At 38.7% G+C, this 20,370-nt stretch overlaps 1 protein-coding gene across 1 annotated transcript in view; it reads right to left on the bottom strand.

Moving 5' to 3' along the window:
* LOC133087113 (mitochondrial adenyl nucleotide antiporter SLC25A24-like) overlaps positions 1–9,306 on the bottom strand; it is a 69,299-nt gene extending 59,993 nt beyond the window's left edge. The window contains exons 1-3 of the mRNA XM_061183881.1: positions 9,117–9,306; positions 5,454–5,582; positions 4,377–4,462 (exon numbers count right to left, since the gene is read on the bottom strand). Of these exons, the coding sequence (XP_061039864.1) occupies positions 4,377–4,462; positions 5,454–5,582; positions 9,117–9,306 (405 nt within the window). The remainder of the gene's footprint in view (positions 1–4,376; positions 4,463–5,453; positions 5,583–9,116) is intronic.
* Positions 9,307–20,370: the final 11,064 nt, after the last annotated feature.

Genomic DNA, 20,370 nt, shown 5'->3' with positions numbered 1-20,370 from the left:
TATACTACAAAGCTACAGTAATCAAGACAATATGGTACTGGCACAAAAACAGAAACATAGATCAATGGAACAAGAAAGAAAGCCCAGAGATAAACCCACGCACCTATGGTCAACTAATCTATGACAAAGGAGGCAAAGATATACAATGGAGAAAAGACAGCCTCTTCAATAAGTGGTGCTGGGAAAACTGGACAGCTACATGTAAAAGAATGAAATTAGAATACTCCCTAACACCATACACAAAAATAAACTCAAAATGAATTAGAGACCTAAATGTAAGACTGGACACTATAAAACTCTTAGAGGAAAACATAGGAAGAACACTCTTTGACATAAATCACAGCAAGATCTTTTTTGATCCACCTCCTAGAGTAATGGAAATAAAAACAAAAATAAACAAATGGGACCTAATGAAACTTCAAAGCTTTTGCACAGCAAAGGAAACCATAAACAAGACGAAAAGACAACCCTCATAATGGGAGAAAATATTTGCAAACGAATCAACGGACAAAGGATTAATCTCCAAAATATATAAACAGCTCATTCAGCTCAATATTAAAGAAACAAACACCCCAATCCAAAAATGGGCAGAAGACCTAAATAGACATTTCTCCAAAGAAGACATACAGACGGCCACGAAGCACATGAAAAGATGCTCAACATCACTAATTATTAGAGAAATGCAAATCAAAACTACAATGAGGTATCACCTCACACCAGTTAGAATGGGCATCATCAGAAAATCTACAAACAACAAATGCTGGAGAGGGTGTGGAGAAAAGGGAACCCTCTTGCACTCTTGGTGGGAATGTAAATTGATACAGCCACTATGGAGAACAATATGGAGGTTCCTTAAAAAACTAAAAATAGAATTACCATATGACCCAGCAATCCCACTACTGGGCATATACCCAGAGAAAACCGTAATTCAAAAAGACACATGCACCCGAATGTTCATTGCAGCACTATTTACAATAGCCAGGTCATGGAAGCAACCTAAATGCCCATCAACAGATGAATGGATAAAGAAGTTGTGGTACATATATACAATGGAATATTACTCAGCCATAAAAAAGAACAAAATTGAGTCATTTGTTGAGACGTGGATGGATCTAGAGACTGTCATACAGAGTGAAGTAAGTCAGAAAGAGAAAAACAAATATCGTATATTAACGCATGTATGTGGAACCTAGAAAAATGGTACAGATGAGCCGGTTTGCAGGGCAGAAGTTGAGACACAGATGTAGAGAACAGACATATGGACACCAAGGGGGGAAAACTGCGGTGGGGTGGGGATGGTGGTGTGCTGAATTGGGCGATTGGGATTGACATGTGTACACTGATGTGTATAAAATTGATGACTAATAAGAACCTGCAGTATAAAAAAACAAACAAACAAACAAAAACCAATAGAAAAACAAAAGACATGAATGGAAAGCTCTAAGAAAAGGAAATATCACATTTTTTCTGCCTTTTCAGCTTTTATATATTTATATTTCCCGTTTAAACCCCACCCCCATCCCATAGATAATCATTGTTTGTTTTTACAGTTTTATGCAATCACTTTTATATTAAGTAAATGATATTGTGCCACATCTCTCATTTTTTTCCTCACTTTTTTCAGAGTTGTAAACTTTTTCTCCATAGAGATCTTAGGCATTCTTCGTTAGGTGAATTCCCAGATACTTTACGATAAGTTTCTGTTGCTATTGTAAATGGTCATTTTTTTGTACTTTCTAGTTGGTCACTACTGATGGAGAAGAATGCTCCTGATTTTTACAGGGTGGTTTTGTAACTGGCAACCTTGCTGAACTTAGTTCTAGTATTTGTGAACCGATTCAGTTCATATATGAGTGCATTTCTGGATGAATAAATCAACCATCCATAAAACAAAACAAAACAAAAAAATTCCAAAAGGGGTATGTGAGTGTGTGTATGCACATGTGCATATTTGTGTATGTATCCAAATAAGCTGATTCTAAAATTTATATAGAAGAGCAAAGGTCCAAGAATAGCATTGACATTATTGAAGATGAAGAAAGTAAAACCAGATATCAAGATGTATTCTAAGGTGATAGCAATTAAAACATGTGGTAATGATGCACAATAGACAGCAACCAATGTAATAGAATAAAGAGACCAGAAACACATCCATATACAGATGGAAATTGAATATATGACAGAGGTAAGCATTTCAAATTGTGGGAAAAGGATGAGACCAGTCAATAAATGGTGATAAAACAACTGACCATAAAGAAAAATATGAAACTGGACACCTAATTTCATAACATACACAAACACCAATTACAGATGAATTAAAGAAAGAAATGTAAAATACAAAATTTTTTAAATAAGATATAGATTAACATTTTTATATCCCAGGGTAAGGAAGAATTTTCAAGATGTTAAAAGCATATCCATAAAAGAAAAAGATGGGCAAATATGACTACATTAAAATTTAAATTTTCTGCACAATGACAAAAAAACTAAAAATGAATTTAGAATAAGCAAAAAGCTGGGGGAAAACATTTGCAGTACATATAACCAACATAGGATTAACATCCAGAATTTACAAAGAATACCTACAAGCCATTAAGAAAAAGATGACCAATTCAGCTGAAAAGTAGGCAAAAGACATAACATAGGTAATTCACAGGAAGGTAATATCCAAATGGCCAACAAATATATGAAAAGATATTCAGACTCACTAGTAAAGAGGAATATAAGTAAATTAAATCAAAGTATATTAAAACAACAGGACCATATTTCTGACCCGTGGGTTTGGAAAATATGTAAATATTAGAAGACTACAGTATCAAGTAACGGGAAGGAAATACATTTCTAGTAGAATACTAAATTGGTACAACCACTTTGGAGAACAACTTGGAATATGTAATTAAACTTAAATGTCTGCATGCCCTACAGTCAAGCAACTTAACTGCAAATAATATACAAGGAGATGTATACAAGACTATTCATTCCAGCATTTTTTGTACTAGCAACAAAACAAAAGTTTTTTAAAAACCTAAATTCTCTCATCATCAGGAGAATTCATAAGTAAATTGAATTATATTCATTAAATAGAAGCTGTACACTGACTAAAATGATTGAACTACAGCTATATGCATCAACATCAACAAATCTCAAAAGTAGAAGGTTTGGAAAAAGTAATTTTAAAAATATGCAGTATGCCACCACTTAATGTCTTAAAACATGAGAAACAATATCATATTTTAAGAATACATCTGTAGTAAAATATACACAGAGATAAAAATTTGTATGGGAATGATAAATTCAGGATAGTAGTTACTTCTGGCAGAAGAGAAGGAAATGGGTTTAAAGACACTGAAAACTTCAGTTGTTTGTAATGTTTTATTTATTTGAAAAAATCTGAACCAAATATGACAAACTGTTAACTATGACAAACCCAGTGATGGTATGGTTGTTTGTAATATAATTCTCTTTATTGGTCTGTATGTTTTCTTGAATGAAATAGTTCATAACAAGTTAGCTTTATCCCAGGAATGTTTAATGTCAGAAAACCTACTACTATCATACATTATATAAATAGGTCAAGTGAAAAAAGCAGTATAGTTTGATAAAATTCAGCTCTCTTTCCTGATAAAAGATACTTTTTTTCAATGTTTTCCTATGTGTTCCTGTCATAACTTTTGCCTCACTGCAACTGCACTCCCCTCAGCCCCATAGACTCTGCAAGGGTGGGCACCAGGACCATCCTGTTTACCACTTAATCCTCACTAGCTACTAGATGCCTGGCAAAAAGCATCAATCAATATCTGATTGATAGGTAACTTGATTGATTGGATGACTGATGGATTGACTAACAGTACAAAGTATATAATCTTACAAAAAAGCAACAGATACATGCATAAATATAAAATTATATCAGTGGGTTAATAATAATGTATGAATGTAGCTTCACCACCATTGCTTCATGGATTATGGTGACCTTGGGCAAGTTACTTAACCTCACTATTCAACAATTTCCTCATCTGTGAAATTAGGAAAATAATAAACTTTGCCTCTAAAGTCTTGTGAGAATTAAAGGATATAATATATGTGAAGTACTTATAAGGGTGCTAGCAAACAGATGATTATGGGCTATTATTCATGTTTCCATAAAGTTTCCATAGTTGCCATTTTCATAACGAAAAAGGTTTTTGTTTTGTTTTGGTTTGGTTTTTTTGGCCGCCCAGCATGCAGGATCTTAGTTCCCTGACCAGGGATCGAACCCGTGCCCCCTGCAGTGGAAGCACAGAGCCTTAACCACTGGACCACCAGGGAAGTCCCGAAAAAGGTTTTAAAGTAAATAAAACTTAATTTTAAAACGTATATACATATGTAAGAGCTGATCTTTCAAGAATCTTCAATGCCTCTTTTTCAGAAATATGTATACCTATTAAGTTGAGAGTACTGATTATTTCTGAAGTATCAATCACTCCTTTAAAAGAATAAAGAAAATAAGCATCAACTGGAAGGTTTGAAAAGATGCAGAGGCAAACAGTCAAGCAGTATTTAGTGCATTATCACAACATTCCATAAAACAGCAAAATCCCAATTATTTCTTCTACTTGCCAAGATAAAAAGAAAAGACTGGAAAGCCCATATAATATTTCCTGTATCAATAAAATATTTACCCTCCAATATTGCTCAAATCAGTCATTCTTGCCCCTTTCCTTTCCTTCACCCTGCACATTCAACCACCAGATGTGGTCTGTTCTGTGCCTAAATATCTCCCAAATCATTTATTCCCATCACCACAGTCCCATCGTGGCTTAGATGCCAGTCCATGCTCCACACAAATATGCTGGTGTCATTACATCCCTACTGAAAACTCTTCAGAGGCTTCCCACCTCATTCCCCCTTAGGATCAAGTCCAGAAACCTTCACAGACCCCCAAGGCCCTCCATGATTCTACCTGTGCCAGCCTCCCAGCCTCATCTCTGACACTTCCCCTTGCTCTCACTTCAGCCTCACTGGGCTTCCTCTAGTTCCTCGGACATGATCTGCTCCTCTAAGGTGACCACAGCCTCCCAACAAACTATTTCCTCTGCCTGGAACACGCTTCCCCACCCTTCACTTAGCTAACTTTTACTGATCTTTCCAGATTCAGCTTCACCACCATTGCTACATGGAGCTTCATGTAAAAACCTTATTAAAATATTATAAATATTTCTCAGATCCTTAGCTAAAAAACATATTATTCAAAGGGTATAACATTTTTGTTGGTGGTTTCATTTTTGAAAGATAGTATGTAAATAAAAACTACATCATTTAAAAATATTCCTTAGAAGTAATCACAATAAAAAAAATGACAGAATTAAGTAAATGAGTTTTTAATAACCTTTCAGGGAAGCCAAACACTTAATAATAAACCTTTACTAAAACATAGTTAAGTTTTGGATAAAATTGCTAACTGTATAAAAACAAACTTTCATTATTTGTGTCCAAACTCTTAAAAGTCAACTTCATTTTTATCTCATTATCTTTAAGGTACTGCATAAATGTGCCAAGGTCCAGCAGATTATGCTTGTTAATATCAGCAGATTTAAAAATTACCTCTAAGAGGGAAATAAATGATATTAGAGACACAGATTCGGACAAGATAGATTACAAATTACAGTGTTTAGACATTTGTATATTTATCATATGTAAATTAGATAGTCTGCCATAAATTACTACTGCCTTAGTTTTAGAGTAAAATTTCTAATACTGAAAACATAGACTCTGAGTATTAGAATTTTAGAGAACTTTAGCAATTGACTAGTCTTCTCTTCTACTCAACCATCATGCATTTATTCATTCACTCAGCAAATATGTAAGGAACTATTCTAAATGCTTGAGAAACAGAAATGAATCAGCCATAGCCCCAGCCCTCGAGAAGCTTACAGGCTAATAGGGAAGACACCAAAACCACTGTGATAGAAAATGTTCAAGGATCAGTGGGCAACAAAAATGTGAGCGCTCTGAAGGAGGGACGGAGATGAAGGAAATCTTCATAGAAGGGACTTGAATATTTTAAAAATGAATAGCAAAAGGTGAGCAAACAAAGAAACAAGGGTATGAGAAATGTAGCAGAGACTACCAGCTGTCCACCAAAATTCCTCATCGCCTTGTAGGGACACACAGCTGGACTACATTTCCCGCCTCCCTTGCAGTTAAGCATGGTCGTATGACCAAGATCTCACCAACAAAATATGAGTGAAAGTAATGTGTACCACTTCTAGACCTAGTTAATAAAATCCTCTCACATGTAATCGTGCATGCTCATTCCTTTCACAGCTGAATGCAGATGATGATGAGACGCTTGAGGAGGATAAAGCCACAAGAGAGAAAGAACCTGGATCCCTGAATAACTGCAAGGTGGAGAACTGCCCCCACCAACCTCAACACCCACCAAGAAATCATGAAGAGCCTTCAATACCATGCTAAGAAGTCTGGACATTTCCCATTGACATTGTCAGTCCCTGAAGAACTTTAAGGAGGGTTATGAAATAATCATGAGATACTTTTAGATATGTCATATGGTGGCAGTGTGGAAGAAGAAATGGTGAGAGGTAAATGCAGGAAGACTGGTTGTAAGACTGTTACAGTAACTTAGGTGAGACATGGTAGAGGCCAGGGCTTACCCGAAGCAATGGGCATAGAGGGAAGGGAACTGGTTATGAGATATATTAAGGGATTACACAGGACCCTGTGATTAACTGGATGTTGGGGTAAAACAAAGGAGGCATCTGGAATGACTTGGTAGTGGAACACTTACCCAAGACATTGATCATAGAGGGAAGTAGAGAGCCTCAGGAGCTGGGGAGAGCTATCAATTTGTGAGTCACCCACTAAGATGATAGTTAGAGCCTTGAAAAGTAATCTTGGGGCTCACCCACATTTGAGAGGTAAGCCAAAAAAGAGTCATAAAGGGATCTGAAAAGCAGCAGTGTGAGAGCTGAGATCAAGTGCCAAAAGGGGAGATATGGGGGACTTCATCAGTGTTCCATACTGCAGAAAGGCCAAAAATCAAATAACTGGAAAGAGCCCTCTGAGTGCGGCAATGCAGAAGTCTTTAGTGACCTTTCACAGAGGGGAAGAATGGAGGCAGAAGCCTCACGTCAGACAGACAACCGAAGAGTGAGAGAAGTCAAGGCAGAAAGGGTAGACTTGGCTCCATCAAAGACCTTGACTGCACAGGAAGGAGACTGATAGGACAATATCTAAATGGGGAGGGGGTGGGGGGAGCCAACAGGAGAACCACTGTTATTAGAGAGGAGAAGTTTGAAAATACAGGACAAAGAAAGGGAATAGTAGAAGTTGTACTTTGCCTACTTTAAAGGAGATGAGAGGACGAAAGGGCAGAAATATAAGTGGAAAAACCAACTTTGAAAAGGACAAAAACCACCTCTCTCCCTGAGACTGGAGGAAAGAAAGTGAGCATGAGTATAAATAAAGGTAAGATTATAGTTGATGTATTAAATTTACTGAGGCTGCCTCAGTAAAGGGCATGGTCAGCTACTGGAAGGCAGGAGCAAGGACCTTGTGGCTGGGATAAGTAGGGTTTCTCAACACCAACACTACTGACATTTGAGACCAGATATTTCTTTGCTATGCCATGCACTGTAGAATGTTTAGCATCATCCCTGGCCTTCACTCACTACATCCTTCACATCACACACACACATCCCCCACTGTCACAGCCATCAAAAATATCAAATGTCTCTGAGGGACAAAAACACCCCTGGTTGAGAACCACTGGGATAAATAGAAGATAAAACTGACAGGCTGATAAAGCAGGAGACCCAGCTCTTTACTGAGAACAAAGATGGAATAATAAGATTCTGGAGCTGCATTCTGAAGGAAAGCATAATTTCATCAGTTCCTTTGCTAATTCTGTATAATGCAAAGCAAGTGCAAGAAAAAGCCTTGGACACACAGAATCCAGTGAAATCAATACATGTTATATATAATTAAGACTGGCATCTGCGGTTGGGTAGGCCTCAGGGAACAAACCATCAATTTCCATCACATTGGAAATAGCATTATCCCACCCCCCACTTCTCTGACATACACTTTATAAATCCTAAGAAATATGGACTGAACACTACATGTTACTGTGCTAACTGTATGGTTTTTCTGGATTCAGTGTTCTGTGCCCTCACATCCATCATTCAATTCAAGCCTTCCAGATGGAAACTTATTAAATACTATTTTCTCTTACTGAATTTAATTCAGTCACCTCACAAGGAAAAGATTTCTACAAAACCTGGTGTCCCCCTCCCCTTTTCAAACACACGAGCACACATGTTCCCACGCTGCTGATGGAGCTGATAGTCTCTCAAAGCAGCTTTAAGTAGAACAAACACTTTTTTTTTACTCTACTGGGTCAGTTGGTTAAATAATGTACAGCTGTGGAAATGAGGATCCTCTGAAAATACAATCGTGAGTATTGATATTGTCATGTGTTAAGCTTAAGGATAACTCTACACTACAGTGTAGGGTATAATGTTATGGCGTAGTATAGGGATTTCTACAATGTTAGGTTAAACTGAAATTACGTGGTTGTAATTAGTGTGTTAGTATCAGAGCATCTCCCTCTCCCTGCATCCGGAGTAGCAAATGCACACACTGGAAAGCCCCAAAAGGGCTCCGCGGTGAGCACTCGCCCTGCAGTGCCAGCCACATCTCCCAAGCGATGGGATGCCCTTGGGGAGCGCTCAGGAGGAGTCATCGAGACAGACCCTTGGGGTTTCCAGGAGGGAAAAACGAATGTGGGCCCAGGCCTAGGCAGTCGGCTCACTGCGGGGGTTTCGTTAACACTGCAGGAACGCCAAGCGGGCCTTTTACGTTTCGACGGCTTGGACCCCATTTTTAGGCAAGATGGGAACGTCTTCTATATGTTTCACCGCAGCAGCTCACTAATAGGACACAAACGTGTGGAAAGTTTGCTCCAACAGCGGGGCAACGCTGAGTGAAGCAGCTCCCACGGAAAGAACGTCTGAGCCCCGAAGGGTGCTCACAGGGCTGCAGGGGTCTTCTCCGCCCCCACCCCCATATCACCCCAGCAGGGCCTCCAGCCTCGCACTCTCCATGCGGCGTGAACGCACCGCGGCCCACCTCCCCGTCCTGGCCGGGAGGGATGCCCATAGCTTCCAGTCCTTTCTGCAGTTCGACAATGTCCACCATCCCGTCCCCGCGACGGTCCAGCTTCTGGAAGAGCTCTTCAAAAAGGCTATCGGGTTCGTTTTCCTGGCCAGCCACGGTGGGCAGCAGGAAGCCCCCTATGCCGCGCAGCATGGTCACGCAGCGCCAAGGGACCCCGAAAAGTGGGAAAGCCCCACCCGCAGGCCGAGCCTCTGGGGAGCCTCCGCGGGAGCGGGGGCTGCCAGCAGGCAGCGTAGCAGCTGCCCCTGGAACGCGCGGTCCTATGCCTCCGGCTTCGACTTCGGGGCCAGCGGGCGAGGAACGCCCCCTTCATCGGCAACAGCGCTGTTTCCGGATTTGCTTCTGCCAGTCTTGGCTGGGGACTGCTTGGAACCACCTTCTTTTTTTTTTTTAAGGTTAACGTTTGGCTGGGAATTCCCAGACAGCACAGTCTTAATTCAAACTCCAAAGTGGCTGAGGTTAGTCCCATTGTTGTGAATTTTTAGGGGAGATTTTTTTCAGTTTTGTGCTCAGAGCCAAGGTTGGTGTAGATCAGCCTCCATGAAGCTACCCTGGACCAGTTCTCTCTCTTCCTCTTACTAGACCAAAGCTTCATCTCCTATTTTCATGGTTTGTTGAAATCCAAACCCCTTAGTAACAAAGGGAGAAAATATTAGGACTTCTTTTTATATTTATAAAAGTAAGGGAAAAAATAAACTTTCTAATATTTAACATGAATTGACAATTGCACATGTATACAATATTTAAATAAGTGTACCCAAAATGAGGGTGGATGAACAAAGAAATTTACTCTTGTGTAATGGAAGTGATCACCTGGTCAGTGGGTCAGAGAGCTAGTTGAAAAATTGGTGAGAAAATCAGCAGCAGTCAAGGAACGCCACCAGAAGCACTGCTGAAACCAAACAGACCAGTCACTGCAGTGGAACAATGGAGACCAGCACTGAACACAGACAGGAGACCAGCTGATGCCAAACGGCGTGCTCTAATAATCTCAGGCAGTTTGCTCCTTAGTCCCAATGCTGCAGAAGTCACAAGTAAGCCACATCCCTCCCTCAGACCCCTGGACGCTCTCTTTGGGAGAGAATTAGTGAGCAATTAGTGAGCAAAAGGAAGTAAATACTATCTAAAGGGGCTAATTCTAAGCTTAAGCTTTAAAACTAATTAGATATTGGCTTAACTTTTTCCCCTAATATCTAACAGGTGGGGCTCAGTAGAAAGCCCTGTTTAGGCAAATAAAGTACACTTTCTCTACGTATCTGAATTTAATACGAGCTGAGATTTAGGAGCCTTTGTCCCATTAGTAGTCTTCTGGACCCATGTTTTGAAGTCCTCTCTCTGTACACCGATACTGCTGATTGTTTCTTTATGATCTCTACTGATGTTGGGCAACAAAACTGAAGTTGAAAGCCAACACCTTAGGATGACAAAGCAGAGGATGGAAAGAATCCAAATTCTTGATTGCATCACTAAGCCAGTGAACCACTTCTGGAATCAGCTTCCGCTGAACCTCTTTGGACAGTTGAGAAACTAAACCTCTGTTATTTAAGCCACTTGTTGTTGGATAGTCTGTCACAGCTGAAAGTATCATAACTTATACAAAAATCATAACTCGTGTAATAATTACAAACTGGAGGGAGTGCGATTCTCTTTATTACTCTCAGTTTGTGATTATTCTATGAGAACATAACAGAGACCCTAATATATATACATATCAGGGAATGAGGGAAGGCATCCTGAGGTTAGGAGATATTAAATCTAAGACCTGAAAGATAAGTAGGAGTTGGCCAGCGACGACTGAGGAAAATAGCATTCTTTGCGCTTTTAACATTGCTGAGAAGAAAAAGAATTTGAAAAGTTCAAAGAACTAATGGAAGGCTACTGTTACTGGAGAATAATGAACAACAGAAAGAGTGGCATAAACAGATTAAAAACACAGGCCATGTTAAAAATCCTACCTTTTATCCCAAGAGCAATATAGAGCTATATTAGTCAGGATAAATTACATTATGCTGTGATAACAACTCCAGAATCTCAGTGACCCACAGGGTAAATACCTCATTTGTACAAATACCCGTTGTAAGTCAGCTGTGGGCTCTACTCCTAGGATGTTGTCCTTACTCTGGGTCCGAAGCAGCTACTATCTGGAACATAACTGGTAGCCATGGCAAAGGGAAAAGAGAAAATGGAGAAGCATGCTGTGGCTCTTGAACTTCTGCTTATAGGTGACATATTCAATTTCTGTGTACATTTCACTGGCCAAAGCAAGTGACATGCTCTCCTGACTTTAAGTCCTCCTGCAGGGAAGGATGCTGAATATTGGTGAACAATATTACACTCTAATCCAAGAACTATCTCAGAATTTTGGTCAACAGAATAAACATGATTTAATTCACAATGTAAAATATTTCTCTAGGGAGTTCCATGATGGCCTAGTGGTTAGGATTCAGGGCTTTCACTACAGTGGCCCGGTTTCAATCCCTGGTCTGGGAACTGAGATCCCACAAGCCACGTGGCACAGCCAAAAAAAAAAAAAAAGAATCCCTCTATGTGCTGTGTGGAGAACAAGAAATAAGGGAAGAGTCAGTGAAATGAGATCAGTCATGAGACTCTTGGAGCTGTCAGCTTGAGCTACGGTGGTGGCAGTGGAGAAGGAGAGAAGCAGACAGATCATGATATATTTTAAAGGTAGAATTGAATGAACTTTGGGAATGACTGGATGAAGGAGAGAATGATCCTGCTATAGACTGAATGTTTGTGTCCCCCAAAATTTCATATGACATGCTAACCCCCAAAGTAATGGTATTAGGAGGTGATTAGGTCATGAAAGGAAGCCTTATGAATGGGATTAGTGCCCTTATAAAAAAAGATTCCAAAGAGCTTCCTCGCTCCTTCCTCCTTGTGAGGACACAGCAAGAAGCCAGCATCTATGAGCCAGGAAGTGGGCCCTCACCAGGCACTGAATCTGCAAGTGCCTTGATCTTAGACTTCCCAGCCTCCAGATTGTAATAAATTTCTGTGGTTTATAAGACACCCAGTCTACGGTATTCTGTTATAGCAGCACTCTCGGACTGAGACAGTACCAAAAATAACTTTTAGGTTTCTGGCATGAGACACCATGTAGCTGGGATTGCCGATCTCTGAGGTGGAGGAGATTGTTTGGGGATAAGATCAAGAGTTCAATTTTAGACATGTTAAGTTTAAGATGACTGTGAATCAAGCAAGTGGCAAAATTGCATGCACAGCTCAGGAAAGAGGTCCAGGCTAGAAATATAAATTTGCAAGTCATTGGCATACAGGTAGCTTTTAAAGCTATAGGAAAGGAGAACATCACTTAGAAAGTATGGAGTAAGAAGAAGGCCCTAGACCAAGCTCTGGAAAACTCTAAAACATAGATGTCAAATGCAGGCAACAGAGCCAGCATGGCATAGTGGTACAAAGCTCAGGCTCAAATTCAAGCTGCCAGCGTTTGAATCATCTGGAGCAAGTTACATAATTTCTCGGAGCCTCAGTTTCCTCATCAGTACCAGTTCTGTCTCAACAGTCTGTTGTAAGAATTAAGTAGAGAAAAATACTTAACACAGGGCCTAACACATTAAAAAAGCACTTTATAAATGATAGTTGTTTTTATTTTTATTTTTATTAAAGGAGACGGAGAAAGAGCCTTCAGAGAAGTAGGGGAAAACAGGCAAGTGTTAAAGAAACCATAAGAAGAGGCTGTTTTTAGAAAAAGAGAGCTGCCCAAAGTGTCAAAGTCTACTGAAAAACTGAGTAAAATTAAAAGCTGGGACTGAAAATTGTCTTTTGGATTTGGCAAGAAACGCACCAGCATTTTTAGTGACTTGGTGAGGAAGAAACCAGATTGGGGAGAGTTAAAGATTAAATGGATGTCCACCTCATACTATGCACAAAAATAAATTCTAGGTGAAGTAGATATAAAAGTAAAATGTGAAACCTTAAAATGTTATGAAGAAAATCTGGAAGAATATCTTTGTGATCTCAGTGTAGAAAAGGAGTTCCAAAACAAGACAGAAAAAGCATAAACCAGAAAGCACAAATGTGATAAAATTGAAAACATCTATGCATCAGCACTCATCACTTAAAAGGTGAAAAAGATGAGTTACAGATGGAAAGAAAATACAAGCTTACAAACAACAAAAATAACATTCAGAATATGTAAGGAATCCTGTAAATCAATAAGAAAAAGACAACCTAATAAATGGACAAATAACATGAACAGGGATCTCACCAGGACCTACAATCTATTAATATTTTCACCTTGTCAGTGTCCTCACCTCCTCATGTCATTTCTCTCTTTACTTCCACTTAGATTCCATAATCCATCACCTCAATCAATACCTTTCATATCCCTTTAAATTTCTGGTCCCTTTTTCTTTGCCTAATTCATTTGGGAAAACCGTAACCTTGAGTAAATTCAACTCCATGTTCTCTGCAGCTTCACCCCTATCTATGGCTGACTACAGCTGTAGATGCCCTTCCTACGATGCAATAAAAAAAAAAGTACAAATTCTGTTGAGAGTTTGGAGATACAATGGTGGAAAGATGAAGGGGGCCCAGGCTCTTTGAAGGATGGCTTCCAGTTCTTCAATGAATGAATGAAGAAATGGTGAAAATGAGGATGTTAAGATGTGAGGGAGAGAGGGTCAGAAAAAGAGGATGTGAGGGTCAGAAGTTTGAAGAGATGGAAGGAGGGATAGCATAGTTGTTATAGAGAGTGGGAAGGCTATGTTACAAGAGAAACTGGGTCAGATTTGGGGGCACTTTGGGTACCAATTTGTAGCCATGAATTTATGGAATATCATTTGTGAAACTTACTGTGTATATCATGAAGCCCAGAACTGGGCACCAGTCTCGTTATAGTTGTAATGGACCCAGCGCATTACATCAGCACCTTTGTTCAGAACTACTAATATACCAACCTCCACTCTGCCATGCCATGGAGTTTATTCTAGTCTACTCTCCCAAAGGCTCTGCACCTATTTATTCCACTTAATATACACAGCTTATTCATGCTTATGCATGATGGAGCAGTAAGACAAAAGGAGCCAGGATCCTGGAGCCTTCGTATCAGCCCTGGACTACCTATATTTATGTGAAACAGAAATAAACTCAGCCCTTCAGCCATCATAATTTCAGCCCTTCTGCCCCACAGCTGATCCTAATTCTAACCAAAAAAATCCTCAATTAATAATACACAACTAATCAGAATAACAGGTAACCAGAAGAATACCCAGGTTAAATCACAATCTAAATGACGATGAACATAGGTTTAAAACTGTTAAAATATATTGAAGTTAAAATAACTTTAGCATTTTAAATGAAATCCATGTGTTGCAAAAATGTTTTACTAATTTTATATAAATCTATGTAATAATGATATTTATGAAACAAATTTATAAAATAATGATAAATGAAGGTTGCTATAATTGCACAAATTGCCTCAACATACCATTTATCCAACATTTACTGAGTGTATATACTATGCTAAGCAGTATGCTAACTACTAGGAATATGAAGATAAATGAAAGAGTCTCTAACTTCCCTTGAGGAGCTTACAGACTAATGATAGAGACATAAACAGATGATATTTGATATACTTAGTTTCAATATATTTTTTAAAATTAATGAACAGATTTTGTAGATTTACCAATAAACAAAATTTTTTTTTTTTGTCTTTTAAGAAGAGATCCACTTTGGAGTGGGGAGAAAGCTAAATGTAATTTGGCTCGCTGACCAGTAGAGGGTGATAGAACATCAGAATGACAGCTTAAGAATGCCGTTATGGACCAGGTTGTAGGCATTTTTCTATAATTTATTCAATTAATACCCTTTCCCAGAGTCGTTGACATATTTCGCTAAGAACATACAAAGCAAATAAATTCACTCTGAATAAAATACATTTATGATTTGGAAAAAATACAGTGAAATAAATAACAAATTTCACTTATTCATGTTTCAGTTTTTGTTCTTTTTTAAACTTTTTTCTTCTATGTCCTACAATATCATGAAAGCTTATCAACTGAAGAAATACATTGTGTCAGGTTTTTTTCTCATAAGTGTTGCAAATATAGTTTATCTGTCTTAGTATCTTTCCAAGAATTGTCAAGTTAATGAAACCCAATGCAATGGGAACACCGAGCCGGCTGTGGCTGTTGACAGAAGATAAATAATAAAAATCTTTAGGACTTCCCTGCTGGCGCAGTGGTTAAGAATCCTCCTGCCAATGCAGGGGACACGGGTTTGAGCCCTGGTTCAGGAAGATCCCACATACCGCGGAGCAACTAAGCCCGTGCACCTCAGCTACTGAGCCCGCGCGCTAGAGCCCACGAGCCACAACTACTGAGCCCGCGTGCCACAACTACTGAAGGCTGTGTGCCTAGAGCCCGTGCTCCGCAACAAGAGAAGCCACTGCAATGAGAAACCCGCGTGCTACAACGAAGATCAGCCCCCGCTCACCGCAACTAGAGAAAGCCCGCGTGCAGCAACGAAGACCCAACGCAGCCAAAACTAAAAAAAAACCCCAAAACCTTTATGTTATCTGTGAGTAATTTTTTTTTAATTTATTTATTTATTTTATCTTCCCAGACCTGGGCTCAAACCCGTGTCCCCTGCATTGGCAGGCAGATTCTTAACCACTGCGCCACAAGGGAAGCCCCTGTGAGTAATATTTTAAAGCATGAAATTTGATTCCCTTCGTTTAAGTCAGTTTCTTTGGCTATAGTTCATATATTAATGAGATTGAAACTTTTCAAAACGCAACTATAGTAAAGCATTTTATGTTAAACCAGTGTGTTTTCTACCAAAACAAAACAAAACAAAGATTTCTTCATCAGAATGTGTTTTGTTTAAAATTATTGTGGAAGTGTCTCTCTTGTTTGGATTATTATAAAATTTGATTCTCCCTTTTGAAGGATATCAGTTGGCAATTATTTATGGAGCACCCATTAGCTGCTCAATTTATGTGCCAGAACAAATTAACAAATTACCAAAAACTGAGTGGCTTAAACAACAGAAATTCACTCTCTCACAATTCAGGAGACCAGAAGTCTGAAATCAAGGTGTAAACAAGGTTGGCTTCCTCTGGAGGCTCTGAGGAAAAATCCTTTCCTTGCCTCTCTCCTAGTTACTAGAGGTTGCCAGCAGTCCTTGGCTTGTAGCTATATTGCTCCAATGTCTGCCTCCACATTCACGTGACCTTCTCCTCTGCGTGTCTCTGTGTCTTCACATGGCTTTCTTATAAAGATACCAGTCATCGGATTTAGGGCCCGCCCTAATCAACTATGACCTCATCTTAAATAAGTACATCTGCAAAGACCCTCTTCCCAATAAGATCACATTCTGAGATTCTGAGTAGACATGAATTTGGGGGGGGGCACTATTCAACCCAGTACAAGTAGTAACGCTATCTTGTATATCTTCAAACAAGTCTTAAAAGAGAAAAAAATAATACGGTTTTCTGTTATGGAAATAATATGGAAACTGAATATACTATATTCAAAATAGACATATCCCAAAGTCCACTCAACCGAATATTTTAATTTTATTTTTATTATTTTTTACTTTTACTTTATTTTCATCTTCATGTATTTATACCTTGTCTTGTTCTGTAATGGTTTTGAGCTGTCTTATAATAACATTTAGATAGTAATGTGCACAACATAAAATATATGTGGTTCACTGTTAATAAACTGTGTACACGTTTTACTGAAACCCAGTAGAATTAGAGATTTAGCAATAAAGGAAGATATAGAAAAACCCTCTCTATACATGGAATACAAAAATTTCCATCACATGAAATTCATGGTCACGTTGCAATGTTAAACATCTCTTCTCAATTAGTTTTCCAGTTACTATGTGTTTTAATTTATTTGTCTTCATTTATGAGATGTGTAAGAAATAAACCAATTATTAGAAAATGTGCACCATATACTGAACTGAGAAAGCCCCAAATAATCACAAAGTAGTCATTTTCTGACCCATTACTCTGCAGAAGATACTACCTTTAATTGATCCCTAGTTGAGAATTGCAGCCAGGTGGAGGATGGGAATGAATTGACAATTGAGTTCTATCTGAATTCACATTATCTCAGAGACATTGTCACATTTTTAAGATAGAAAATCAAGACCAGATAATGCTAAAACACAGATGATAAAGGGAAATATGGTCCCTTGCACCATTCTCATTATCAGAAAGGAGAAAACACATCAGCTCCTCTGGAGAACCCAAGTATTTTGTAGCAGTGAGTTGTTTTTAAAAATGTCTCACTGAGTAAATGAAGGGAGAAAATAATGTCCTTTAAAAACTCCTAAAGTAATTGCAATAACAGGAAAGTCTGCTTCTTGTCAATTGTTTTGTTACATTGGAGGCCAAAATGCTGAAACACAACTCAGCCAAGGCACTTGTGAAGGGCTAAGATAACACAATCACAGTGGTTGGTTGTTCCAGCATATTCCAAGGATAGAGGTTAGTGTTACTGGAAGAGTAATTGAAACGAATATCCTTCAAACACGCTTCCCCAAATACCACCCTCCCACTTGGCATTTAGGTCGGTACGGGATGGCAGAGCCTCCCAGCTTATGCTGACTGATGAGAATCCAGGAAGCTAATATTCTGAGCTGCTAGATCTATACACGTTTTAAAAACAAGTGAGCAGATAGTAAAGTTACATTTCTTAAGAAAATTAAAGAATCTATATAGAAAACAGGACAAATACTCCAATGGTTCCTGCAAGGAAACTCAGGATTTTCCTCAAGAAACAGTTCTGGGGGCTTCAAATTCAACACAGTAAACCCAGGGAAAACCTTTGTCTTCTCTACTTCCCTACCTTCTGAGACCTAATGATAACACAGGAACAAACCCAGAACGGTAGAGAGAACAGGAGAGTTGCCAGTGGGTGAGGGATTAAAACAATTATGTGGAAGATGGAAAAAAAACTAGAAACCGGTGGTTAGATAAGAAAGAATGGGTAGCTCAGAATATGCAGGAAGGGAATATCAGTGGAAGAGAAGGTCAGTCTCCACGGCAGAAACCCGCAGAAGCTTTACACGGAGTGAGCAGGTTCCTCGGGGGGCAGGAGGCAGACGGGAGGCTACACTAGAGGGCTGTTTGAAAATGTGTCTAGTACATAGCACCTGACTGCCCCAGACACCTGCCTACACTCCCTACCCTCTCCTCCCGTTCCTAAATACCTGGAATACCAACTAGCATTTGACTTCTGCTCCCCCCACCAAAAAAAAAAAAAGGTTTTCTTATCTTGAAAAATTGAATAAACTGACTGCAGAGAATTAGGAATGCTAAAGGCTGGATGCTAGTGCCCCAAGTAAAGCTCTCCCCATTCTCGCATTTTGGAGTGCCAAATCTCCCCCACAAAAACTAAAAGTCTCTAGCATTCTTACCCTAAAATGAAGGCAACCAGTGGATAAGTCTATTTAAGACAGAAGCAGCGGCTGGCTGTCTACCAAGAATTTGTGCTCCTCATTCCTTAGTGTGATGCTTCTTCGGGGTAGTGACTGCCCAGCCAGGGACTTCATTTTTCAGCCTCTCTTGCACTCTGGTGTAGTCACCTAACTAGTAAACGTGGGTAGAAGTGATTCATATGTGTCACTTCCTGACCAGAGCTTTTGAGAAAGCTGGTGTGCCTTTTCAGTTTCTTGTTTAACCTCTGGCAGCAGGAAGCAGAAGGCACCAAGACCCAAGGTGATGCTGAAAGTACCAGTGGAAGGAGTCTGGGGCTCTGAATCACCACATGAAAGCCACCTGCCAATCAGAAAAACTTGCATTGGACTGTGACAGATGAGAAACAAACATCTATTCCATAAAGCCATTGCAATCTGGAGGTTTGTTTGGGTAACCCAATAACAGTTATTGGGTAATCCAATAATCAATTGTCCTTTCTGTATGCACAGAGCTATCCCACAGGAAGACAGACCTATATATACAACAGTAAGAAACTCCTAAAAGCTATCTAGAACAGTCCCATTCGTAAATATAATGGGCAACTAAAGATCACAAGATCACAAAAAAGAAAACAAGCAACATTAAAAGAGAAAGACCAATATAAATAGTAGTGATCTTAGGGGAAAGGCACAAATTATCTACAGAATAGACAAAGAAACTTTAAATTTTTTAAATTAGCATTATCAGAGAGATTTGAAAAGATATTGCTTCCACAAAGTTAGAATTGGATGCTCCTACCTCTCGCCCTGATCCCACCCACACACCAAAATAAAAATCCGAAAGGAGAAAGACTTCTTGGAAATTAAGCATATGATTGCTGAAATTTTAAAAATCAGTAGGAGTTGAAAAACAAAGTCTAGGATCTCTCATAGAACATAAAGCAAAAGATAAGATGAGAGAAAACTTTAGAGAAAAGATGAAACAAAATCCAGAAGGTCCAATATCCAGCAAACAGAAGTTCAAAATATATATATATATATATATTTGCCTAAAAGCAATGGATGATTAATTCTCACACAGTAAATGCAAGGAGGGCTTTCAGTCACTAAATGAACTTATTAAAACGTTTACTGAGCAAGGTAAAGATGATACATACTAATATTCTGAGAAAAAATTGCAGTTAGGCTGAGTAGCTTGGATTTGGATCAAAGATGGCAGGGAAAGATATACAAGTAGAAAAAATATATTAATTCAGTTAACTTTAATATATGGTTTATTGGAACCCCTCACAGAGTTTTTCAAAAGAACTTAACAGATTTTATTTTAATAAGACACAGTAAAGAGGAAATGGTTTAAAAGATGTCATCAATCTTTTATTTAACTAAGAACTGCCCTTTATTTAAAGGCAATGATACAATTTCAAATAGGAACTTCCTTCTCAAGAAGTGGTATGAGGATATAATGTTGATTTAACATACAATCTTCAACAAAAATAAAGTTTACACAATTCACCTGGAAATAAAATGCACTGGGCATTTATCATGTTAGTCAATGTAATTCTCCATGGGTCACAATTTTTATTATAGCTAAGGACAAAACAATATAAAGAAAAGTTGAATAAACCAGTCAAGTTCATAATTACCCTGATTTTTTTAAAATACAAATAAAATGTAACTTTCCAAAAAAATCCATTCAATAACCATATCACACTAGATTTCATTCTAATTTTTTTAAATGTTTAGATAATCATGTAGTATCAAGTCTTCAACACAGTGAATTCC

This window comes from Eubalaena glacialis, chromosome 3 (genome assembly GCF_028564815.1).
Source record: "Eubalaena glacialis isolate mEubGla1 chromosome 3, mEubGla1.1.hap2.+ XY, whole genome shotgun sequence".
Classification (NCBI taxonomy): domain Eukaryota; kingdom Metazoa; phylum Chordata; class Mammalia; order Artiodactyla; family Balaenidae; genus Eubalaena; species Eubalaena glacialis.
The sequence above is the reverse complement of the archived record's forward strand: the minus strand, read 5'-3'. Positions and strand labels throughout refer to the sequence as shown.